General features: G+C 34.5%; 2 protein-coding genes across 3 annotated transcripts in view; one reads left to right on the top strand and one right to left on the bottom strand.

The window, feature by feature from the left end:
• Nucleotides 1-27,616, top strand: part of CTNNA3 (catenin alpha 3) — a 1,694,949-nt gene that overhangs the window by 503,825 nt on the left and 1,163,508 nt on the right. The window lies entirely within an intron of this gene.
• Nucleotides 9,669-27,616, bottom strand: part of LRRTM3 (leucine rich repeat transmembrane neuronal 3) — a 173,463-nt gene continuing 155,515 nt past the window's right edge. The window contains exon 3 of the mRNA XM_002718463.6: nt 9,669-12,237. Within this exon, the coding sequence (XP_002718509.1) occupies nt 12,028-12,237 (210 nt within the window). The 3' untranslated portion in view covers nt 9,669-12,027. The remainder of the gene's footprint in view (nt 12,238-27,616) is intronic.

Here is a 27,616-nt window from a genome sequence, read left to right as displayed (position 1 = left end):
CCACAAGTGATGGCTCAAGTAGATGGATCCCTGCCCCTCAAGTTGGGAGACCTGGATACAGTTCCTGGCTTCTAGCTTTGACCTGGCCCAGCTCTAGCTGGTACAAGCATTTGGGAAATGAACAAGCAAAATGGAAGCTCCCTATCTCTGCTGTTCAAAAAATAATTTTTTTAAAAAAGAAAGCCATGACTTGAACTAGTTACTGAATTTATTAATGCAGTTTTGGCTTTCTTTAATGCAAGACACATTCTTCAAGATTTAACTTAAAGATTTCTTTAAGTACCAAATAGACAGTGGTATCTTAAAGAGAAATGTTTGCTAAGGAAAAAAATTGCTTACAGAAGTGAAGGATTAAAGAATGAGCACCTTGCAAAACATTTGTACTCATTGTTCTAATATGTGTATTCACCATGCTACTAGTTTTTTTTTCTACTTTCTTGAATTGCTTGATAGTAATGGAATAAAATACAAGATTCTCTACTTATAACATAATTCTCATTAATTTTAATATCAGTCTTATGCTATAACCAATAGGTGATGAAAAATTCAATTAAACAGGCCAAAACATTCCTTCTACATTTTTCACATACTCTTGACCATAAAATGGCATTATTGGCTTTTTGATACATACAGATATAGTTCATATGGGAAAACGTAAAAACAAAAGTCTGACAATTCGTTAAATTATTTTTTATTTATTTAATAAAATTGCCTGTTTCCTGTATTTATCACAGAATGGTTTAATTGAGTACTTTTTTTAATTTGAGCATTTAATTTAGATGATTGCTGGAAGTAACAATAAAAAATTATTACTTTAACACTTATATACTGGAAGAAATTGAGTAACTGTAAGGGAAAAACACCAGGCTTGGAAAACATCAGAGTTCTAGGTTTCCAGAAACTAATTTATGTAAGATTCAAAATACCTCATTCTATTTAGGAGCCAGGGTAGAGATACCACATTCTTTGTAGGAACTGGCATGGAGACTCTTGACAGACATGAGTTGTACAAGTGGCAAACTTTGCCAAGCTCTCAAGTACCATTTATTCTGTGAGGACTTTTCTGATTTTCTTCCAGCAAAACTATTCATTCTTTCCCTCTTATTCTATAGCATCATATATAGACTTAATTTTTAGAAATATCACATTGAATCACAATTATGTATTCACTTTTAAGCATTTGATCAGCTTGTCTCCTACCACACTCATTGGTCTATTACAGTAAAAGCTGACTAAATGCTTACTTAATTGGATTGAAGACACCAAAATATTATTATACAATATAGAATATAATAATTGGGACTGGTGTTGTGCTTCATTGGGTTAAAAAATTACCTGTGATATTAACATCTCATATTAACATTGCTTTGAGTCCCATTTGCTCCACTTCCAATCCACCTTCCTGCTATTGTGCCTGGGAAAGCAGAGGAAGATGACCCACAGACTAGGGCGCCTGCCATCAGTGTGGGAGACCTGGATGGTGTTATAAGCTCCTGGCTCAGCCCTGGGTATTGGAGCAGCTGGCGAGTGAACAGGAGAATAGAAGATTTTCTCTCTCCCCCACCCCCCCAATTCCTCTCTCCCTCTTTTCCTCCTTCCCTCCCTCCCTCCATCTCTCTCTCTGTATCGCTACCTTTCAAATGAATAAATATATTTAAAAATGCAGATAATTAGAAATAAAATAAGTGGTACACTGAATAAATCCCTTGAATGAAAATCTGTAACTTTAATGTAGGCATAGAGAAAACTTCACGTTAATAGTCCTCATGATAAGCAAGATGGACAGAGAATATTTCTGAACTTTATAAAAACTTAAAGAAACTAATTTCTTATGCATCATTTTTCATATTAGAAACATAACTATTTGAAAGGAAACCTGTTAAAGTGAAATGAACACTATGAGAAACGGTGACTTGATCAGCCCTCACCCTGACTGTTGATGAGCAGCTTAATACGTTATCCCTCTCAGTATTTTTTTTGTTTGTTCTACTTAATACTTTTGGTTGAATACTGTAATCAATACACAATTCTTCTTAAGTGCTGAAACTTAACTGAAAAGTGATTGCTGTTAAATATAAGAGTGGGAATAAGAGAGGGAAGAGATGTGCAATTCGGGACACACTCAAGCTGACTTACCTCAAACGGTAGAGTTAGAAACATACCAGGGGATTCGAATTCAATCCCATCGAGGTGGCATGTACCAATGCCATCTCACTAGTCCCAGTGATCAATTTCTGTTCACAATTGATGATAATGATAGGACTAAGAACCAAAGGGAGCACATAAACAAGACTAGTGTCTGCAAATACTAGCTGATAGAATCAAAAAGGGAGAGAATGATCCAACATGGGAAGTGAGATACACAGCAGACCCATAGAATGGCAAATGTCCTAACAGCACTCTGGCCTCATAATCAGCCCTTAAGGCGTGCGGATCCAGCTGAAAAGCCCATGAGAGTATTTCAGGCATGGAAAGCCAAGACACTCTGGGGGAAAAAAAACCTAAATGAAAGATCTCCGTGAGTGAGATCCCAGTGGAAAGAACGGGTCATCAAAGAAGGAGGTACCTTTCTCTGAAGGGAGGAGAGAACTTCCACTTTGACCATGGCCTTGTCTAAATATGATCAGAGTCAGTGAACTCAGGGGGCTTCCATAGCCTTGGCAGCTCATGACAAGAGCCTAGGGTGATTACTGATGCCATAAACAAGAGTGTCAACTTGTTAAGTCAACAACAGGAGTCACTGTGCACTTACTCCTCATGTAGGATCTTTGTCCTTAGTGTGCTCAAGAAGTTTTTTTTTTTTTTTTTTTTTAAGTTTATTTATGTGCGAGGTAGAGTTACAGAGAAAGGGAGAGACAGAAATGTCTTCCATCAGCTGATTCATTTCCCAAATGGCCACACTGGCCAGGGTTGAGCCAATCCAAAGCCAGGAGCCAGGACCCTCTTGTTCTCCCACATGGGTGCAGGAGCCCAAGTACTTGGCCATCTTCCATTGCTTTCCCAGGCCATAAGCAGAGAGTTAAATTGGAAGAGGAGCAGCTAGGGCAGGAACCAGCACCGATATGGGATGCCAGAGCTGCAGGTGGAGGGTTAGCCTACTATGCACGGAACCAGCCCCAAGAACTTTTAAAGTATTCTTGTATTAGGTGTATTATAAAAACATCCACCATATTTATTAAATTTCTTCAGTCATGTTCTTAAGTGAGTAGACTTTCAAATTCAAGAATGAGACCTATAAAGTGGACTTTAAATGGCAATGAGTATGGGTCAATTTTTTAAAATATCCATTGCTTGAATTTGAATTCTTGCTTCACAATTTACTATCTGTATGTTAAATAATGGCTTTGTGTATCATTTTCCATATCTCCTTAATGGCAAAGCAACAATTATTACTTCATGCAGTTATTGTTTGTTCTAGTAACCATATTAATGAGGTCTAAAAATACTTAGAAATTATACAATTATTAAGTGTTATAATTTAGTCTTCAAATGCCTGGTTTAAGTCATTCTTTCTGGAAATAATTAAGAAGGCATTCCTTCTTGTAGCAATTATAGAACACAATGAATTGTATGAGGTCAGAACTAAGAAAGCAAAAGTATATTACACCATACATATGATGTTTCAATATGGAGACTAGCATTTATATTCTTCAAGACATGTACTTAATGCATCTGAACGCATCAGATTAATTTTAAAAAAGTGCTCCCAAACTACACTACTGTTTTGTATTTTTGTTAAGACACTTCTGTTTTAACAAAGTGTTACTTCTTAAATGACTTTTCTGATGTTTTCATGGTAATATCAAGGTTTCATATTATGCTCACCTATTTTATACATAACTTCAATCTAGGACAGTGGAAGGAATTCAAGGGCTACAATCCAAGTCTTGTGTTATTATTTAACAAAATGATGAGTATACTAAGCATTCATTGTGAAATAACCAAGTATAAAATGAAGCATGGGTTCAAGAAACTCAATTTTGAGGTTTGTTAGGAAGGAACTGGTAAGGAGTTTTGAAGGATATCCAATACACTTAAGATTCCATTAAATTCAAAGGTGAAGAAATGTTGACATTATAAGGATATCAGGTAGTATGTAATCTCAGAGGTATTCAGTGTCTTTTCCAAGCACTCTCTGGTATAAATATAGTCAGACTATAGCAGGTGTGGTCTTCTAGGTCCTTAGCACAAGGCAGTAATGTCCTTAGTTTATAAATGAATACGAAATAATACCAAGAGATGATGAGTGTTACAAGTGGCTAGGTCAAGATCTGCTGAAAAAAGTCTTTAGAAACCATATTTCTGGGTGCCTACTGTAGTGGACATTCCACTTGGATAATTGACTAATGGCAGATCAGAATTACAAATGTTACCAATCTTTTTCAGTACATTTTCATCTGTGGTATTATATTGATGGACCTGTAATTGGAAGATTAATAGCATTGATGTGAAACAGTAAAAATAGGGTATATTTTAAATTGAAGAGTATTTCTCAATATCAGATTTTGGTATAAATTAAAATAATTACTCATATGATTGAAATAGTAATTCAGGATTTATAGTTTTAGGCTATTTCAAATTTGACCTTGAAAATATTATTTAGCATTTTTTTGATTTTTTTTAACTTCTCAGTTTTTTGGAGAAGTAATAGTGAAAATTCTTCAATGGATTTTTTTCTTAATATTCTCTTTTGGTAGAATTAATTCTGTCATCTATCATTTATCTATTTAACATGACTGACTATAACAAATATCTACATTACTAACAGAGCTTACATTTCTAATGTCCACATTGGCCTTTATTGATGACACTTTAGCATATTTATGTTATTCTAAACTTTAGTTATGTGTGCTAGTTTTAAAAATTACATGCATATTATCTAACAATAATAATTCACATTTCCTTTACTTACCTCTCAGTGTGTATAAGTTTTTTTGTCTTCTTCATTGTCTCTCATCACATCTTCAATCCAGATACCAGGAACATCCTTGTGGTCCACAATCAGAATTACTCTAGCTATTTCAGATAAAATTTCTATATGGTGTTAGTGGTGCCAGAATGAGAAAATATAAAGGTGTTAGATTCAGGGTGCTAGAATTTATTGATTTTCTGGATTTATTAGTTGGTTTAAATTTACTGCCTAGTTCAATAACATTACAACAGTGGTCATTTTAATAGAATTGTGTCTTACAAAGTATTTTACTGGCTATCAAATATACTTTTTTTTCATGGATACTTCATGTTCAGATAGTGTGATGGAGTAAAATGTGAATATAATTGCTCATGCAGGTTTAGAGAGAAAAAGAAGAGAATTCTGGAGACACTAAACGAGTCAATAGACTATTTAAGACTGAGAATGAAATATTTGAAAATGAGAGTTTCAAAAAAGTTTTAAACAATAATTTCATTTGGCCATTTCTACACAAGGTTACTTCAGCAATGATGTTCTTTTTGTTTTTTAACTTAAAGTATATGCTCTGAGGAGGATGAGGAGAGTCTTCATTGTTAAAAAGATAATTTTTCTGTCTTTTATGTAGTGCGCCCCCAGATCTTATGTCATGTATGTGAATAATAATACTCCTATAAAGAATGTTGCCACATATAATCATTCACAGGAAACATTCTACCACCCAAGTCATGTCATTACAATTGACATTTTGTGAGTATAGATTATTAGTCTTTTCCTTCACCTTGCCACTTGCATTTGCTCTTCATCCATGTATTTTTTGCTTCAGTTGGACATCTACCCTTCCTTTCTGGTCAGTTGAAGGTTATAAGATATTTACTTATCAAATAATTGGTTATACTTTTTAAACAGAGCTTCTATAATTGGAAATGAAGATTGGGGGTTATTTGTCTTTTGAATATCTGGGAGAATTTATCTTTTCAAAGATTTTTCTTTGAAATGTCCATTCCTTTGAGCAAGCAATATATAAAACTTCATGAAAATAATGGCTGCTTATTTTTTTTATTAAGCTGCTTATTTTGGATTTGAAGTAACTCTCCAGACAGCATGAAATAATTTATGTAATTTTAATATTTGGAAAATTAAAGGTATATTCTTTTTCTACTATTCCTATCACATTATTAAAAATAGTAGTCTAATTATGTTTGTTACAGTCTTTTCTCAATTTTAAAAATGTAGAATGGGGTGGCGAGAGCATATTTGTAGAGTTAATTTGAATCCTCAACTCTACTGTTGAGCCTTGATTTTCTTCTCCTTTAAAATGATGGTTATACTCCTTCTGACATAGTTTAGGAATGAGATAACAAGAGCATCAGTGCCTGACGCATTATTAATTAATTCTTTCCTTCTCCCCAACTTATATTACCCTCCATGAGAGCAACTAAATGTCAAGTAACCAACACAGGTACTTAAAATCATTTTCAGATATGCTTGTTGAGTTAATGGGAAGCAAAAATAAAAATCTATAAACAGTTCAGTCTGTCAAGAAACAACCTGAGCATTTTTTGTAAATGTCTTTTGTTTTGCATTCCTCTAGTTAAGAAAAAAATTTCTTAATCAAATTTAAAATACTAGACTCACAATGATTGATGAAAACACATGAATTGATCATTTTAAACTAGAGTTAAAATCAGTCAGTGACTTGGTAAAAGTAAATTTGAACAATTTTTTTCCCCACGACTTAATATGTGTTAGTCGCATCTGAGTGATGTGTTAGCAGTGTATCCTATGGATTCTGATTCAGTAAGTCTAGTATTGACCCAAAGGATTTGGGGTCAACTCTACTTCTTAATAGTAACTTTGTGGAAATGATGGGTGGTAAAAGTTTAAATATTAAGTAGAAAAAAAAACTGTCAACCTTATCCATTCAGGTTTGTCTTAATACATTAATCCATATAAACTCAATAAGTGGAACTGACTGAAACAGATCATTGTTATAAACCAACACAAAACTTGGAGTCAGCCTTCATTTTATATAGTCTGAAGCAAAGACTGTATCATGGAACTTTCAAGGCCACATCCTAAAAGTAATATGCATTATACAACACAAGTTAGATGGAAATCAATTTATGAAAGATAAATTAGTGAGTGATGTTTCAGCTTAAAAACAAACAAAAAGATTTACTGTATGATTCTTTATCACAAGGCCTCTTGATGTATTTTAAGTATTATTTGATTCACAAAACAAATCTTCACTCAGGTTTTTCAGGAAGTCAAATTTGTTAAAGAAAATTACCTATAATTGTTTGAGGGAGAAGATAAAGAGAATCAGAGCTTTCTAAGTCCTAGACGGCTGAGGATCTCTGCTGCTGTGTGGTGTGACCATTGCCCTCAGTAGAAAGGTAAATAATCAAATGCGGACTTTTACCCTAAAAAAAAAAATTAAATACAAATTACCATAAAATCACCATAAAATAGTGGAAGTCATGGGAGACCTTCCAAAATGATCCATTATCACTTTAGTGTTTCTTTGCATGTTTTGAATTTTCAAATTTTCAATTGTTTCTTTCCTATTACTGTTGATAGTAAAATGAAGCACAGTTATCAACCTAGCCTTCCTCATGTGTGTGTCTGAAGTTTGAAAGCATCAATTTTGTATCTTTTGCTCTTGGCAAGTCTCTGTGAGTGATTTTCAAAACAAAATTCATGGAACATATGTATTATGGAAAAAAAAAACTGCATGGATTTAAAAAAATTTGCAGAAAAATAAACTTACCTTTAATTCCATGTTTCTATGAACTTTTTGAGGGAGCACCATGTTTAGTGACAGTTGAAAAGAATTTGGGAGTAGCTGGAAGTCTTTACTCCAAGAATTCCTCTGTATTCTTACTGCAAAACCAATCCATTAGGATCGTGTGTTATGACACTGTTATAGTGTTACTCAGCATAATTGCCCTTTTAGAGCTATGTTAATGTATAGCTTATATGCTAATGTTATTATATCTCCTTTGGAGATTTCTCAGTTTCTCTGCTAAGGCCAAATTGCCTCTCCCTTCATTTGCTGCCATCTACTAAGAACATGTGATTTTCTTCCTTTTGGTTTACTAACAGTTCACACGAGGTGTCTGTTTTCAAGCTTTTAGCTTCTTTACTTATTTTTAATGTTTAGTTTGAGAGATGATGTCCATCATCTAATCAAGGTTGTGAAAAACAAATATGTTTTTACTCTTTTAACTCAAGTATGTTGATTTTATTTTAGAAAATAGTTTTGCACAAAGATATTATTTCTAAGCAGTTTATGGAGTCACACGTATCTGAGCTCAAGTTCAAATTATGTCATTTCTCTTGAGTTAAATTTGGGTATATTTTCCGTCTTTCTAAAAATGTAATGTATGTTAAAAATCTTGAATATTCAAGAGGGAGTGGATATAGTGACTTGACAAGAATAAAACGACTGGCAAAATATATTATTTGCATGCTAGCATATGTTTTAGCATCTGTATATCCATTTGCAGAAGTTACATTTTATTTTTCTTAGAAGGAGAAAATATGGAAACATTTCCTATTATTATGAGTAAAAGAATTCTTGGGTCAAGAAATCTTCCCAAAACCAAAAAGAAAACACACACATACACACACACACAAATCTTTGCCAGCAGTTCTGAATTAAAGAAGTGATCTGTTGAACGTGTGTTGAATCTGTGTTCAACATTGCAATGTGGATCTTATTTAACTGCTCATGCAAACTCACTTTGGGTCGTGTCCAGTTTCTTTTTATGCTTCTTGATTTTACATCTACCCCTTGGGGGTCTATATACATCCATATCTTGGGAGTATCTGTTATGCACATTTACATATGATATTGTATTTTAAGAAATATATGACTTACTGCACTTTTGAAAAAGAGTTTTAGTGTGAAAGCCCAAAGTAGCATACAGAAATAATTAGTCCATGTGTAATATGGGTAGAGGAACTGAGTTAAATTAGGGATTACTGAAGAACATGTCAGGCACTTCTTTTTTCTTTCATTCTGTCTACTGTCTCTGGGAGTTCTTTGGCTGTCCTCAGAAAGAGAAAGTTTTTAGGGTAGTGGAAAGACAACCAGGCTCTGAATTTTGAGACTGATTCACTGCACCGATTACTAGCCCTTTTTTCTTGGGTGAGAGCTCAAATTCTTTGAGATTAATGTGTCTTCATAGGGTTGTTATGAAGACAAAACGAGAAATTTATGTAAAATGTGGTGTATAAACCTCAAAACACTGTTAACTTTATTGTTTGCTGTAGCTGCTGTTGTTACTATAACCACACTGGGTCAAACTCTCCATTTTTCAACTCCATACATTTGTAAACATTTCAGTTGTTTAAATAGATGAGCAATAGACAGGAAGAAAGACATGGGAGCAGGTGGTTAAAGGGAGGGAAAGGGAGATTATTGAATGCTGAAAAAAAGATAGGTTAGAAATAAAAGTTTAAACACAAACTGATATAAATTTCAAAAATATGTGATAAAGATTCCAGGCACAGTCTATTCTAGATTTTCAACCCCTTCCTCCAAGACATGGCAGAATATAAATGAAGCAAACAAACCAACATCTTTTTTTCTTCTTTGTTAAAAACTCTTTTGGTTTAATTTTGAATATGAGAAATCTCAAAATTCTTAGGTCATTTGCCTCATACTGTAGCTTATGTCCTCAGATGGTTGGAGCTACAGTTCTGAGATTTTGATTGTTTCTATTCACAGTTGTTCACTTTAGATGAATTTATAATGAATAAGAAAGAAAGTGACTTGCTTCAGGAAACCAAGAGCATACATTTGTAAGGTTTTTAGAATCTTAAAATTTCTAAAAATCATTTATCAATTTGAAGGTGTCTAGAAATAGGTTTAAAGTGATTATTTACACAAATTAATCCTCCTTTTGGGTCCTTTCAAGAACAACTCCTAATGAGAAAAGGTAAAACTAATATTTCAGTTTTGTAATAAACATAATGTTGCATTTGATTTCAAACCTACAAATAGCAGATTTATAATCCATTTTGTGCAAAGCCAAATTTCAATATAGAAGATTAAGAATACTCAAAATGATGTATTGCAAGGAAGTTAGAAACTGGAAAAAATACAGATTAAAATTGGACTAAATGGTAAAAATTTCAAATAGCAAACAATTTATGCAGAATACATTACAAAATCTGGTGTGTTAAATAACAAATACTATGTTTGACAACTGTTTTCATGTAAATTAGTAATAGAGTTTGCTTCTTTCAACATTTTGCATCTTTTTTCTTTTTTGACTATATATTTTCAAGAAAAATTGATCTATAATTTTTAAGTTCATTATTGTTGAAGCTGCTTTTAAATTTGCTGTGATAAGCAGTATAAAACTAGACTTTTTGTAGATATAATTTTCTTTGGAAGAAATAAGAAATTAAAAGTTTGACATTATTTTCATTAATTCTTTACCACATTATTTTTAACTCTGTTGACCCCAATTAGACTGACATATTCCCCTTATATTTCTGACATCATGGATATAAAATAACAAATAAGTGCTTCTACTGTAACAGTAAGTGAAACTTACAGATTATATTTGAAAAAAACCCCAAATCAAAAAGAATGTATAATTGCCATAAAATAACAATAGTTTCAAAAAATAACCTATGTCACGCAAACAACAGAAACCAGTCAATTATTTCACTCTTTGAAAAGTATGTTTTCTTAATTTGATCTGAATTATTTGTAATGCAGTGCATAGTCAATGTATGATTTGGGTTGGTGTCAAATTATTCTGAGATATTTTTCAGATAAGTTGGAAGTAAGTTCCATTATGGAAGGCAAATAAACAATTTAGAACATATTTAGGATGTTTACAGTCTACTTGAGCAATAAACTTCTCCACCATGGCTCATGTCTACACTGAATGAGCTGTAGATGTTTAATGTTTTCCCTCAGGAGAGAATTGACGTAGCATACAATGTGAAAAATTTCATGTATTTTCTGTGAGTTGTTCCCAAAATACAGTCTCAAAGTTCTAAATGTCTTAAGAGCCAGGTACATTTCGCCCTGAATGATGGTTATTTTTAGGTAAACCACTTTGGGTTAATTAGGAGAAAAATTGCTACTGTACAATTATACTCTATTCTCCCACCTTGGCCTGAAAATAATGAGATATAACAAAAGTTTTTTCTTTGTCACTGGGAGCTGCACCTTTTAAGTGTATCATAGCCTGTTGCTGTGGTTACGGCCTTTGTTTCCAGTGATGATTTGTCCATGCTTCCCCCCACCCTTAGCAATGGTTATTCAAAAGAATGAAATAATGAGTCATTCATTCCGAAGTATGTTGTTAAAATATCCCTTTTTATCATTACATTTCACTGCTTAGAAACTAGGCTGTAATTCAAGGCAACAGTTAAGTCTGAGAAGAACTGTTAAAAAAAATCTGATTTTTTTTTTTCATTTGTAAGAAAAACCTGTCTATGTAATTGAAGAACCTCTTACAAGTCTGAACAATTAAATCCTTTTTGGTTAATGTATTATTTCTGGAACAAGTAGATAAAATTCTACGCAGTAAGCATGATAAAAATCGTGCATGTTTTGCACAGCACACAATTTTAGAATCAAGGTTCCGGGCACAAAAGCAGTAACAAAACAGTCCCTACAAAACCGAGTAACTCTGAAGAACACAAGAAATAATTTTTGTTAATTTAAAATTTTAGAAACTGAAATGTGTAAAGTTTGTAAAGTAAAATGTAATTAAATTATGGTACTGTACATACCAATTGTTTCTATAATTGAAATTTTACAATATGAAAAATACATTAGCTCTGTACAGTTTTTACAGGTAGGTAGGATGAGTTTTGAAAAAAACGATTTTTTTTTCTTTTTTTCAGGGTCATACTCTATTTAAGTCAAAAAAATACTGCACAACTTAGCTAATTACAAAGTGTAGACTTGAAACAATTCATGTCTTCTTTATTTCATGAATCAACCTTGGATTTTTGTTTATTTGAACAGGGGATTTTTTGTGTTGTTTTGCTTTTTCATAGTCCACAATGAACAAATCTTCCTCATTTTGTCCTTGAGGTTACAAAGTTTGGTAGCAACCTTTGGCTACCGGTTAGGTCAGTTAAGCCAGCTGCTGTTTATGGTCACTGATTCGGCCAGCTGTTGTGATTGTGCTCAGGTCCAGCTCAGTCTCTAGATGTGTTTCCATCGTATCTTCCTGTGCATTCGTTTCAAAAGACTTATGAGAGAGAAGTTCGTGATGCACCCCACAGTAACTTATTGTGGGCTGGTCGTATGCCAGAAAGGTTGACACATTCATTGATAAAGGTATCTGGGAAAAAATGACACGAGAAAAGTCAGTTACAAAAAGACAGACAACTTTGTGGGCAAGCTAGGGTACTGTGGAGCAGGGGCTTGACTAACCTCAATTGCTACAACTGTGGCTGCTACCCGCTGATGTCTTTCATTCTTCTATAGTGAGCTCAATGCAGCAGTTTTAAAGCCTGAGGTGAGGTTGCTCAATCCTTAACTAGCGCTTTCAGAGAAATAGTAGTGCAAGTGGTCTTGCAAATCATAAAAACAATTGGAAAACTCAAAAAAAAAATGCATTTACTAACTGAGGTAAATTGTATTTTTAGAACAAAGGATATCATTATTTGTTTATGCATGGTATTAGGATAGAATTTTAGCAGATATAAAAATCATCTCCTTCAATTTCCCATCCTGTCTCCCAAGTTTCTGATTCAGTAAGTCTGGAATAGGTCTGTAATTTGCCTTTCCTACAAGTTGCTAATTACTGTGTTGTTAATCCACATGCATTCTTCGAGAACTATTCTTCGAGAATTGTCCTGTCAAGTTATTCTGGTTATTTCTACCCATAACTTCTTGGTGTTTATTTCATCACCAAGATTCCTTGAAACATTGATGTACTTAGACTTGCCCATTTCTAAAATTTAGAGATCAGGGAAAGTCCAGGAAAAATCCATGGCTTCTATGAATGTCTAAAAAGTATCAAGGATACTATAATTTGAAAGAACTATTGAAAGCAAATAGTAAAGATGGGAGGAAAAAAAGTTAAGCACGACCATTGTGAGCAGAAAGGAAACATACATACTACAAACCAAAAGTACTCTCAAACATAATTGGATGTCACAGTCTAAAAATTGGAGATATGAAGTTGTCCGATTTGTGAATAAAAGAAATATACTTTAAAAATGGTCAAGAAAATTGAAGGATCATAAAGAAAATTTTTAACAAGAGTTAAATAGATTCCTTCCCATTTAAAATAAATAAAAATTTCTGTTGTTACAAGTGAAATAGCTCTAACTACAATATATTATTAAAGTGTAAGGCATGAATAGATTTGATTTATAGGAGACAATAAAATTAGAGCTGTTATTGGGTACATGCATTTTACATTAACCTCTGGGAAATCAGTGCTCTATAATGTGATATATCTCTAGGATTTTCGGTAGTTGTTCCTGTTTGTCATAGAACTGAATGCCTCATATTTACTGAATCTTTCCTAGCTTATATGAAATAAGTTCTACTGTAATTTATAATTTCCAAGGTCATAATTTATGAAAAAATAATAAATGATGATACATTTATTTTGCATGTCTGTGTATACACATACAATTTCCTGCTTGATTTAGTATCTAGAGGTTTCTGGTACCCAGACTGCAAATCATAAATTGAATATTATCAGTTAAATAGTTATCTGATTATCTATTTAAATATCCAGTGTATGTTCCTTTGTGAATCTTTTGTTGTTGGATATGTTCTCACATATGGTTAGGATGTTCAACAGTACAATCTCAGTTTATTTTTATTCTATTCTGGACAGAAAAAAATCAATCAACCTACTAAACATGACTCAAATACATTATTTCATAAAAAGAAAATAAACAGTGACACTCATTGCCTGAGTAATTAGTTAGAATGATTCCAGGAAGGGATTTAAATCTCGTAAAGCTTTTACTTCCTCAGACATATTGATAGAAACCTCTGTTTAAGGTACCTATAGAATCTTCCTGTTATATCTTTCTGAGAGATAAGTTTATTTTAGTGTGTTTTAACCTGATAAACTCCTATTTATTATCACTTTGTTTCCTAATTCTTTAGGTTATTGTTTTCTAGGTGAGGTAATTACTTTTAAGCTATAACTTGTGGACATTCAGACATGTGAAAACTTCCTCCTTCCTTCCTTCCTTCCTTCCTTCCTTCCTTCCTTCCTTCCTTCCTTCCTTCCTTCCTTTTTTTTGACAGGCAGAGTGGACAGTGAGAGAGAGAGAGAGAGAGAGAGAGAAAGGTCTTCCTTTTTCTGTTGGTTCACCCCCCAGTGGCTGCTGTGGCCGGCCCCTGCGCTGATCCAAAGCCAGGAGCCAGGTGCTTCTCCTGGTCTCCCATGCGGGTGCAGGGCCCAAGCACTTGGGCCATCATCCACTGCCTTCCTGGGCCACAGCAGAGAGCTGGCCTGGAAGAGGGGCAACCGGGACAGAATCCAGCACCCTGACCAGGACTAGAACCCGATGTGCCGGCACTGCAGGTGGAGGATTAGCCAGGTGAGCTGGGGCGCTGGCCAAAACTTATTCTTAAAAAGCAATACCATGGGGCTGGTTTTGTGACATAGCGGTTAAAGCTGCTGCCTGCTATACCTGAAATCCATATGGGCTGGCTGTTCCACTTCTAATCCAGCTCCCTACTAATGCGCCTGGGAAAGTAGAGAAGATAGCCCAAGTGCTTAGGACCCTGCACCCACATGGGAGACCCAGATGAAGCTCCTGGCTCCTGGCTTCTGGCTTTGGCCTCACTCAGCCATGTCTGTTGTGGCTGTCTAGGGTGTGAACCAGTGGCTGAAATCTTTATCTCTCTCTCTCTCTCTGTCTCTCAAATAAATAAATAAATAAATAAATCTTTTTTTTTTTTTTAAAGCATTACCATATGGTCTGAGCTAAGAAATCATTAAATGCTTTTCTATTGCTGAGAGGTAGTAGCTGAGTCATTATTTAGAATTTAACTTAGGAAAAATTTCAATTCCAATAACCTAGCGCTATCTTTCTATCAATGATATTTGCCTTATCAATAATTTTCCACTGACTATTTCATCAAGAATAATATATAATTTTCGATAAAATTTATAAAATAATTCATTGTGAGAGATATTTTCCCCATTCATATATAATGTTTGGGCTTATAAAGAATAGCTTTTTAGAGTTTGTGATGGAATAATAATAATAATAATAATAAAATTAATAATTTTAAATCTTCTATATACTGTGTAAATAACACCTGTGTCTGTACAAATATTTTTGTGTATACATGAACTTGCACATGTATTTCACATATTCTAATTGGTTAAAATCACATAAGCATCTCTTCTGTGAATAGCAACAATTATTTTAAATACAAAATACTCTGAAGAACACAAAATTAAAGTCCATTTTTGAGAGATAATATTTATTTGCTTGTTAAGTGTGATTAAAATAGTTTTAGTAAACATAAATATTTGTTACTGATTGTCTTTGAGCAAAATGCTCATGTTATTTGCATACATTACAGAAGAAAACTTCCATTTTTAGAAGTCCAATTGTTACCTATCAAGTATTCTACATCTGTTAGTTGCTGAAGAAGTAATAGTTTAGTGTTTTTAACTATTGTTTCTTTGATTATTTGCATGTAAAGAAAGAAACAGACTTACTTCATAAAGGAATCAGTTGAAATGTGGTTCTGAGGCATATTACCTTACTTTTGATTTTCATTTATGATTGTAATCAGTTTTTAATTGAACTTACTTCTATTGGAATTATAAACAAATTTGGAAAGTTGCAATATATAAAATCAACACACAGAATCAATGGCCTTTGTATACACAAACAGTGCCATGACTGAGAAAAAAACATATAAAATCAGTCCCATTCATAATAGCTGGAAAAAATTTGAATACCTTGGGGTAAATTTAAGCAGGGGCATGAAAGATCTCTATAATGAAAATTATAGGCTGGCACCACGGCTCAATAGGCTAATCCTCCACCTAGCGGCGCCGGCACACAGGGTTCTAGTCCTGGTTGGGGTGCCGGATTCTGTCCTGGTTGCCCCTCTTTCAGGCCAGCTCCGCTGTGGCCAGGGAGTGCAGTGGAGGATGGCCCAAGTGCTTGGGCCCTGCACCCCATGGGAGACCAGGAGAAGCAGCTGGCTCCTGCCATCGGATCAGCGCGGTGCGCCGGCCGCAGCGCCAGCCATGGTGGCCATTGGAGGGTGAACCAATGGCAAAAAGGAAGACCTTTCTCTCTGTCTCTCTCTCACTATCTACTCTGCCTGTCCAAAAAAAAAAAAAAAATTCTAAGACATTAAGGAAAGAAATAGAAGACACAAAAAATTGGAAAATTTTTCTATGAACATAGATTGGAAGAACTGATATATTCAAAATGTCCATACTACCCAATGTAATTTGCAGATTCAGTGCAATCCAAATCAAAATATCAAAGATGTTCTTCTTAGATCTGGAAAAAAATGACCATAAAATTCATATGGAATCACAAGAGACCCCAGATAGCTAAAGGAATCCTCAATAATAAAAATAATGCTAAAGGCATCACAATAATATATTTGAAGACGTATTGCAGGGCAGCTGTGATCAAAATGGCCTGGTACAAGGAAAAGAATAGACATGTGGACCAATGGAACAGAAATCCCAGAAACCAATCCACACATCTGTAACCAACCAGTCTTTGACAAATGAACTGAAATCACTCCCTGGAGAAAGATCAGTCTCTTCATCAAATGGTGTTGGGAAAATTGGATCTCCACATGCAGAAGAATTAAACAAGACCCATACATGACATCCTATGCAAAAATCAACTGACAACAGATTAGGATTCTACACCTAAGGCCTGAAACTATCAAATTACCATAAGAAAACATAGGAGAAACACTGCAAGATGTTGGCATAGGCAGACATCCTGGATAAAGCCCTAGAAGCACAGGCAATAAAGGCAAAAATAGGCAATAGGATTATTCCAAACTAAGAAACTTCTGTGCTGCAAAGGAAACATTCAACAAAGTAGAGGCAATGGACAGAATGGGAAAAATATTTGTAAACTATACATCTGATAGAGGATTAATATCTAGCTATGTAAGGAGTTGAAGAAACTCAACAACAAAACAAATAATCCAGTTAAGAAATTGGCTAATGAAATGAATAGGCATTTTTCAAAGGCTGAAATACAAATAGCCTACAGATACATGAAAAGATGCTCAGGATCTCTAGCTGTCAGAGAAATGAAAATAAAAACCACAATGAGGTTTCACGACACCACAGTTAGAATGGCTATCATCCAAAAATCAAAAAATAACAAGTGCTGGCTGGTGAGGATGTAGGGATAAAGGCACCATCACACACTGTTGGTGGGAATGTAAACTAATACAACCATTATGGAAGACAGTATGGCGATTCCTCAGAAATCTGAAAATGGATCTACCATATGATCTGGCCACTCTATTCGTGAATTTACCCAAGGAAATGAAATCATATGAAAGGGTTATATGTACCTCCATGTTTATAGCAGCTCAACTCACAAGCTAAGATATTGAATCAACCCAGATGCCATAAACTGATGACTGGATAGAAATTTTGGTACATATACATGACAGAATACTACTTAGCTGTGAAAAGAATTAAATCCTGTCTTTGAAACAAATGAATGCAGTTGGACACTATTATGCTTAGTAAAGTAATCCAGTCCCAAAAAGACAAATATCATGTTTTCCTTGATTTGTGTTAACTAATATAAAGAGTACAAAAATATGTAATATATATGAGTAAAATTGTTATTTTGAGATTTGTTAAATTTGATTATTATTTATAGCCCTTGTCTATAGTCCCAAGGAAAAGTGTTTTTTTCTACTTCCTACTTGTTGAATTCTTTATTTAGTTGAAGTTTAATATTCTGAGTATATAAAAAAATGAAAGTATCATTGTGAAAAATGAAGGGAAGGAGGAGGGGGAGTGAGAGCAATGGAGGGAGGGTAGAGTGGGAAGTATCATTATGTTCTTAAAACTGCTTATATGAAATATGTGAAATTTGTTACCTTTATATAAATTTTAAAATTAAAAAAATTAAAGGCATTAGAATGTTTTTCCAATGAATGAAATGTAAATTGTTTCTGAATTTTTCTCAAACTGAACTCATTATCTCTGACTTTGCACACTGGCTTTTCCCATGGTCCCTTTTCCATTGTAGAAGCACACTTACTGGTTAAGTTGGCTTTGCCAATGTACTTTGACACCTCCCTGTCCCTTGTTACAAATGTCCCATGACTTTCTAGTTACTTACATGACATTAATGACATGGACCCACTTCTCTCATTGACTCTTGACTCAAAGTATCTTTACCTTGTTGATTTTAGATACTGAATTGCTGGCCTTTCTGTAATGTTGCAAAAAAATGAACAAGCAAACAACAACAACAACAAAAACCAGCCAGGCATTCACTGTGTACTAGGTACCATGCTGCGTGCTGTATTTCAATTCATCTATTTTAAGACTTCCAAGAGTGCAACATTTAGGAAAATGGGACCTAGAAAATTAGTCTAAAATTATTTACCTACTGAGTTGCTGAAGTGGTTTCCTCATTTCCTAACCACTATATTTTACTGCCCATTTATCATTCTAACTCACAGTGGCCCGGGAGCCCAGAGTGGTAAATACAATATAATATGTCTGACAGTATTTAAATATCAATTCTCAGCATTTGGATCTTATTTCAATAGTCGAGAATGTGATTTTCCTGTTCTACATTGTGGCTTTTGATCCTGTTCTATGTATTGGGTCCTCCTCAGGATAGAAACATGGTTTATTGAAGATTCATGATGTGGGTAGATGCTAATAGTTCAAAATCAAAGCTCTCTGCTTCTTGTTAAACTCATATTGGCCAATATAAAGTGTAGGGAGAATAGTCTATCCTGGAAAGGGTTTGGATATCTATTTATCTATCTGTAAGATTGTTCAGTGGGATCTTTGAAGATTTCGAAGTAAAATTTCTGCATTGACTTGGAAATCGATGGACATATTCTGAATGATTTATCTTAGCTTTTTTTTTTTTTTTTTTGACAGGCAGAGTTAGACAGTGAGAGAGAGAAATAGAGACAGAGAGAAAGGTCTTCCTTCCGCTGGTTCACCCCCAAAATGGCCACTACGGCTGGCACGCTGCAGCCCATGCACTGCACCGATCCGAAGCCAGGAGCCAGGTGCTTCCTCCTGGTCTCCTATACAGGTTCAGGACCCAAGCACTTGGGCCATCCTCCACTGCCTTCCTGGGCCACAGCAGAGAGCTGGACTGGAAGAGGAGCAACCGGGACTAGGACCCAGGGTGCTGGCGCCGCAGGCGGAGAATTAGCAAGTGAGCCACGGTGCCAGCCTTATCTTAGCTTTTTAACAAAATCTGGAAATATCAATCTATGCTTCATTTCATATTAAACTGTACATGTTGTGTTTTCTTTATATAACACATATTTGGTAGGTGTTGCAGAACAGCAATACTGAGGAAATGGAGAACAAACTTGAATATAGCACAATTTTGGATTTCTTGCAAAACCATAGGCTAGTAAGGGAGATGGACAAGTAATACAAGAGGATAGAGAGGCAATAGAACGGGTAGACTGAGACACAAGGTAAAATTTACATATCTATACATATTTGTAAGTGTTTAAATGATAGTCTGATTCTACTAGCTGTAGTATTCGTCCTTTGTGGGTAGAAAAGGAAGTAGCTGCCTTTGTTTGAAAATAATGTTGTTGGAGCCGGCACTGTGGTGCAGTGGGTTAATGCCCTAACCTGAGGCGCAGGCATCCCATATGGCCGCTGGTTTGAGACCCGGCCACTCCACTTCTCATCCAGCTCTCTGCTATGGCCTAGGAAAGCAGTGGAGGATGGCCCAAATCCTTGGGCCCCTGTGCCCACGTGGGAGACCCAGAAGAAGCTCCTGGCTCTGGCCGTTGCGGCCATCTGAGGAGTGAACCAGCGGATGGAAGACCTCTCTCTGCCTCTCCTCTCTCTGTGTAACTTTGACTTTCAAATAAATAAATAAATCTTTAAAAAGATAATGTTATTTTCCAGAGTTATTGGTGAGGTTAGTATTGCTGGGGAGTGATTAAGTATTTGCTTTTATAGACTCTCCCACAGAGATAATATAATTTACAACTTTTTGTTTGAAGAGCAGTCTAGCTCCTGGAACTCCAGAATTCTCATGGTTAATTGCTGTTAGTAAAACAGACTGTAGAATTACTGATTTTACTCGTAGTAAATTATCCAAAAACATTTTCATGAAGTATTGAAGAGACTAAATATATGTGATCTATCTTTAAAAATTAACTAGTTTGTTTCTTTAAATATGTTCTTATAATTCAGGTCTTAATACTCAATTTTGATATTTTCTTAATAGCTAAGTTGTCAACTAAATTAGCAATTGCTATCTTGAGATCACAAGTATAGGAAAATAAGACAGAAACTGAATACGAATTTAAAAAATTCCAAGTGTCTATAATTTGAGGATAATGTGAAAGAAAATATTGTTTCTAGGAGCCTAATAATTATAACGCCCTTTATGTGAAAACTGCAATATAGTTAACTCCAGTGGAGTGAAATCATAAAGTAAAAATGATTGAATTCCATTTCAATAGTTCATAGTTCTTGTACCAAAAAGCATTTACAATAAAAAATCCTGAACTTTAGCAACTTCATATTTGTCTGGCAAATAATCTCAGTAGTGCTCCAATTTCACCTATTTAATAAAGGGAGTCATAAAATGCAGGGCCCTTTATCTTTGCAATTTTAAAATAGCATCTTAAATATTTTAATGATGTATAACCACTTGTAAATATATTTTGTACTTTAAAAACATTTCAGGGGGACAGCACTGTGACATAGCGGGTTAAGCTGCTGGCTGTATGCCAGCATCCCATAAGGGTGTTGGTTCAATTCCTGGCAGCTCCACTTCTAATCCAGCTCCCTGCTGATGTGCCTGGGAAAGCAGCGGAGGATGGTCCAAATGCTTGGGCCCCTGCAACCATGTGGGTGACCCGGGTGAAGCCCCTGGCTCCTAACTTTAGCCTGGCCAACCCTGGCAGTTGCAGCCTTTTGGGGGACTGAGCCAGTGGATGGAAGATTGATCAATCTCTCTCTCTCCCTCCCCTCTGTAATTCTGACTTTCAAATAAATAAATCTAAAAGAAAAAAAATTAAAAAAAATCAGTTTTGTAGCAAGAAACACATAGGGATTGGCTATTATTTGTTGTTTTCATAAATTGGCATGCTAATGTCTACAAAATAAAATAGAAATATTCGTTCATTCATTCCTGTTTTCTTCCTTCACTGAAGGTTTGCTGAGCCTGTGTCATGCTGATTGCTGAGGTTATACCAAGTCCCTCTTCTTAAAGCTTCTGCATGGAACATAAGCCATTCTAACACATGCCTAGCAAACAGAAGAGAGGGGACTCCATTTGAAAGAGTGTGTCCCTTCTCTCCAATTGGCATCTGTCAATTTTCCCTTACACTCGTTTATTCACTCACCTACTCACTCTTGTGTTCCACTTCTCTGTTCTCTGAATTATCAAAGTATTTTCTTATTAATACTAGTATGGTATGTGTATATTTAAGTTTGGCTTCTGTCATATTAATCTGTACTTATATTTAATCTCATATTAGACCATAACCTTCTTGAACACAAGAATCCTTGACTGTAGTTCTCTATGTCTTATATTGTTTCACACAGTCCCTTAAAGTTAGTGAGCATTAAATGTCTTCTGAACCAATGAATATTTGAGTGAATGAACATTTCCCTACTTCATTCACTCAAATACACACACACACACACACACATATGCTCTTTGTGAATTATGTGCCTGAGATAACCTATTAAAGTCTAAATGTCAATATAGAGGCCATTATGATGCTAAGTTAGAGGCAGATGGCTAAAATCAATTAGCAAAAATCCACAATAACGTTGAAGCACATAGCACTGCATTGTAATACTTGAAGTCACTCTGTATATTTTATTATTAACTTTAAGCATTTTATTATTTATATTTTATTTTAAAATTTTTTAAAGATTTTATTTATTTGAAAGAATTAGAGAGAGGTAGAGAGAAGTCTTCTATCCATTGTTTCACTCCCTGAATGGCCAGATCGGCTGGAGCTGGGGTGATCCGAAGCCAGGAGCCAGGAACTTCCTCTGAGTCTCCCACGTGGGCCATCATTCACTGCTATCCCAGGCCATAACAGAGAGCTGGATTAGAAGTGGAGCAGCTGGGACTTAAATTGGCGCCCACATGGGATGCCAGCTTTGCAGGCCCAGGCTTTAACCCTCTGCACCACAGTTCTGCCGCTTTATATTTATTTTAAAACTTCACATTTGTTTTATTTAAAACATTTTAATGTATTTATTTTATTATGGAATGTATTAATCTTTTACTGAAACTGTATTGAACTTTTAGAGTGAATATTAAAAATATTCATTCCTTAACTTGAATTTTCTACTATGGTTCAGGATTTTATGTCTGTGCTTTATCCTACAACACCTTCCATTCTTGCATTTTTCAAATTCTTTGATTCTTCCTATAAGCTCTTTATGACTTCATGAGTTTGACACAGCTGCCAAAGTAACTTCCCCAGTAATGTACTCTATGTTGGACACTTCTGAGTTAATTTCTGTTTTTTTTTTTTTTTTTTTTTTTTAGTGCCGGTGAAAAGTGATCTTTCTCTTCTACTGAGACAAAACAAAATGCCCCAAACTGTGTTCATTTACATGCAAATCTTTTTGCACAGCCCGGTGCCTGCTAAATTGGCACTGTTGTCAGGTAAAGTGATGAGACCAAATTGAGAGTATGGCTCAGAGGCCCCACTAATCTTGGTGCTGTGTTTCTGAATCTGTTTCTTCAAACTGCTGTGCAGTGAGGTGCAATTGCTAATCAGTTTGAAAACAATCTTGTCTTCTTTTCTTTCCCCTCCCTAGCCTGGAAATTGTAATTATAACATTCTATTCAAGTCATTTAGTAATTCTATAGCAGTTGTCATTTGTAGTCTAGGTTTATATAAATCTAATTATAGACTTATAGATCACTTAATAAAAACTACAATACAAACCCACAGTGTTTGGTACCGCTCCAGAGCTAACTGGAATGTGTATGATTGACAGGCCAGTTTGGTCTCATATGATTCCCTGAACATTACTATGTATGTTTGGTATTCTCTAGTAATTTTACTATCCTACCTGCTTTCCAACTGACTTTTTCTTTCCCACTAGTTTACTGTATCTTTGCATTCTTTGCAAAACGAACTCTGAATGTCTAACATGCTTGATTTACAAAGCTTTTACTGTTCTTGTAGGATTTTGATATTCCAACTTCCTTAGAGTTTCCCATTTCTGTCTAGAACCTGCAGAGCAGCACTTCAGGATTTGCTGAATCTTAGTAGCTGTCTTCTAGTCATGCTAGCTTCCAAATGTGATTGCTTATGATTAATATTGAATTTCTCTTCAATTTTATTGTTAAATTAGTTCAATTAGTTATTGTTAAATTAGTTCAATTAGTTATTGTTAAATTAGTTAAATTTTATTGTTAAATTTTGGTTGAGGTGATATTCTGTATATGAAGGGACTTGAAAAACTTTGTGAAAGACATGGAATAAAAGATCTATTTTGTTGAAAAATCTTAATTGACATATGTTTTCACAATGTGCATTTTCCATGAGCTTTTTGAAGATTCTTGTACATCTTCCAAGTGGCATAAAAATGTTGTACTTATTTGAGTTAAAACAATATTTCATTTATAAAACCCCTCACATGAATTTGATTCTGTAGGGATAAGATAGTTATAAATTTCACTTTAATTAACATTTATATGCAAACCTGTATAAAATTCTGTTTCATCCATCCATCCATTCTTCCATATTTATATCCATCCATCCATTCTTGAATATGCTAGGGATCTTGAGTGAATAGAACTAATTCCTTATTCTTACAAGACAGCAGTTGTAAAACAACTTTTTCCTAGGTGGGTAGAGGTATTAATAGGATATAATGGGAGTGGGAAGAAAGATCTTTTGCCATTTCTTTGAAGCTCCATGTAGATAACACCATGTTTGTGCTGGCCAGCTTGGTCTTATTTACATGTTACCATTATTACATTGATATTCATATTATCTGTTTCTGTCGATTGTAAATTCAGTAGAGAAAAAAAGACATCTTGGTGTTTGTTCAGGCTGTGTAGTAGTAACTGTATTAGTAAAATTTTGAAAAATCCAATTAGAGGAAAGATAGGGAACAGAACTGCCTCTCACAAAATAATGAGGGATGAGCTAATTGATACTGTTTATTATTTCAAATTTTTATAGGACACAAATATGAACTTTAAATATAGCTTTAATAATTCTGCAACAAAATATTCTCTGTTTATATTTAAATGAAGTTCAGCTTCTAGATTGTGTTAGTACATATAGATCATTTGAGAGGGGCATTCATAAACTTTTGGAGGTAATGTTGGAGATGGGGAGTATCTAGTTCTTAGCATTTTACCTATGCTGTCTCACTAGATTTTAGTCTCTTTTTTATTGTCACAGTTACACATAGTATTTACAAACTGATTTTCTAGGAGTTGTTTTCATTTTCCTTATTTGTTGGAAGTAGTATGTCTTTCTTACAAGTAAGGATTGAGTTAAATGGTTGTATCTTTGAGCATTGTTATGTGATCAGCCACATATCTCTATCTATATAATCTATATCTATACCTATATATCATCTATATCCATATCCATATCTCTATATTTATATCTATATCTACTCTTCTTTCAACTGTGGCCTTGATCAAATTTAATTAAAAAGTAAATACATAAGAAAAAATTAAGTGTTTTCTTGTAACAGTTTATCGTGTTTCATTAACAGTATTATTGGTATTAACTTGAAGTCCAAAGTAGATATTAAATGCAATTAACAATAAGAATGATTTAGGCTATATTTGGACAGTAAAACAAACCTGATGTTGCATAATAATCTTTAATATCACCAGGATTTCGCACTCAGAATATATTTTCTCTCTTGTTTACATAGCATGACAATCATTGATATGAGACACAAAATAATATGAGGGTGTTATGTAAATATTATAACTATGTAAGAATTTTTTACTGGCTTCCTTTTTGTCAGTCTTATAATTTATAAGTCATAATTTATAAGTCTTATAATTTATAAAATATATACTGCTAATCAAGAACCTGGACATAATTTATCAATGATGAAGAAAAGGATGAATCTTAATTTATAAAGATATACTCTAGGTCAGTTCTCTGTGGGATATAGGTTTCTCCATGTAGAAGTTTAATCTTATACTTTTATGGTAATATTAAAAATTTATCTTTTTAAATTCTATATCTTTCTGTTTCACAAATATCTACTATGAAATTATTTGCTATCAAATTACCAATATTTGAAAGAAAAATTGATCATGGATATTATAAAAATATAATAGTAAGAAAATCTAACAAAATGATTGATTAGTAAATTTAACCTAAAGGGTCAAATGCTGTTTTTATTTTCTCAGGACAAGTAGAATTATAAACAGTGTTTAAATTAATAATCTTTTAATACTTGGCTCTCCACACTAGATATAGTTTTTAAAACTATTACTGGTGTTCTGGTATTCTATAACATAAGAAGGTGTAATTTGATAATAGTGACTTCTTCATTATTTCTTTTTTTTATTAGTATGTGTAACTTGATAATAGTGACTATATTTCATTCAAAATAGTGACTTATTTTGATAATAGTAACATTTCATTTCATCTTTGGTATTTTTTTCCTGTTACCCTTCCTCATTGGTATTTGTAGAATTCTCATTTTTGGCACAGAATTGTGCCAAATGCTTGAAGATTGCTCAAAGAGCAATAGATATGAGAGCAGCTGCCTACTCTGAGCTTCTATCAATATGCAAAATAAGTGAATACGAAGCTAAAAAATAATAGGTAAACTTAAGCCTAGTTGTGCATCTAATTGGAAAGAGAATAATTTCAGTGTATCATTTTGTGCTTGTTTAGAAGGAAAGACTTGAAACCAACCCCCTCCCCAAGCATGGATCTCACTCTCCTCCTAAGAAATGTCAAAACAAGGCAACTCTTTCATGAACTGACATTGACCTTGGAAACATTATATTCCCCACTGAGTTGACCAAAATCACTCCCTTCCTAATAGAGAACTGATTTGATTTTTCTTGGCTTTATTTTTTATTCTTTTCTCCATGAGTTTTATTTGATTTAATTATTTATATTTTAATAAATTGTTTATAGATTTTTTTAAGTTAAACTCTTTTATTTTAATTCTTCATTTGAGAGGTAGAGTTACAGACAGACAGGGAGAGACACAGAGAGAGGTCTATTTGCTGGTTCACTCCCTAAATGGATGCAGTCTCTGGAGCTGGACCAATCCGAAACCAGGATCCAAGAACTTCTTCCAGGTCTCCCATGCAAGTGCAGGGGCCCAAGCACTTAGACCATTTTCTACTGCTTTCCAGGGCCATTAACTAGAGAGCTGGATGGGAAGTGGAGTAGCCAGACACCAACTGATACTGAGGTGGAGACTTAGCCTACTATGCCATAGAACTGGCCCTGTAAATTCAAACTCTTAAAAGTGTATTTTGGGAATCGAATCTTTTCAAATGCCTGTGGGGAGTACTAATGTATGTTAAATGGCTTGTTCATTTTAATGATTCCTTATTTTTTTTTATTACCTGACTACAAATTGAAATGCATGTAAGTGTTAGGTTTGGGGGCAAGCTATCATTTACCTAACAAATGGACCGGGTTGTTTTTGTTAACTTGCTTAGCATCTGAATAATTCTTAACTTCTTCTGAAGGAGAATTGAAACCATAAATTGGGGCCTGCACTGTGGCGCAGCAGGTTAACGCCCTGGCCTGAAGCACCAGCATCCCATATGGGCGCCCATTCGAGACCTGGCTGCTCCACTTCCCATCCAGTTCTCTGCTGTGGCCTGGGAAAGCCCTCTAAGATGGCCCAAGTTCTTGGGCCCCTGCACCCACGTGGGAGACCTGGAGGAGGCTCCTGGTTCCTGGCTTCAGATCGGTGCAGCTCTGGACATTGTGGCCAATTGGGGAGTGAACCATTGGATGGAAGACCTCTCTCTCTCTCTCTCTCTCTCTGCCTCTCCTCTCTCTGTGTAACTCTGACTTTCAAATAAATAAATAAATCTTAAAAAAAAGAAACTATAAATTAAGAATACATGAACTCTGAAAATAATTTCTCACATATGACTCAAATGTATTTAAAATTCCATGGACATTGTTGAATGTTGTGTTTAGGTAGCCAATGAATAATAACACAATGGGGTAGGGTCATTCTGTTTTAAGGATGAAGGCTAATTCCAATAATAGGGCTACTTTTTTTGGCTCTAAAACAACACTTTGTAGATGGTAGGCTCATACAAATGAATTGAAAAAAATAGTTACTAGCAGTGTTTCCTGATTGCTTGATCCTAACTGTGTTTAATAGTAAGGTAGCTACATGGCTCCTATATTTGTGCTGTGGTTCTGAGCCTGCAACTTAGACTTTTTTTTTTTTTTTTAATTAGAGAACTATAGCAACACGGTTTTGAAGAAAGAAGAATCTTTCTCTAATGAGTTAGCTATACCTGTGGGTATTTGGAGGAATT

This window comes from Oryctolagus cuniculus, chromosome 15 (genome assembly GCF_051225735.1).
Source record: "Oryctolagus cuniculus isolate XC-2025 breed Fujian yellow rabbit chromosome 15, ASM5122573v1, whole genome shotgun sequence".
Taxonomy (NCBI): Eukaryota; Metazoa; Chordata; class Mammalia; order Lagomorpha; family Leporidae; genus Oryctolagus; species Oryctolagus cuniculus.
The sequence above is the reverse complement of the archived record's forward strand: the minus strand, read 5'-3'. Positions and strand labels throughout refer to the sequence as shown.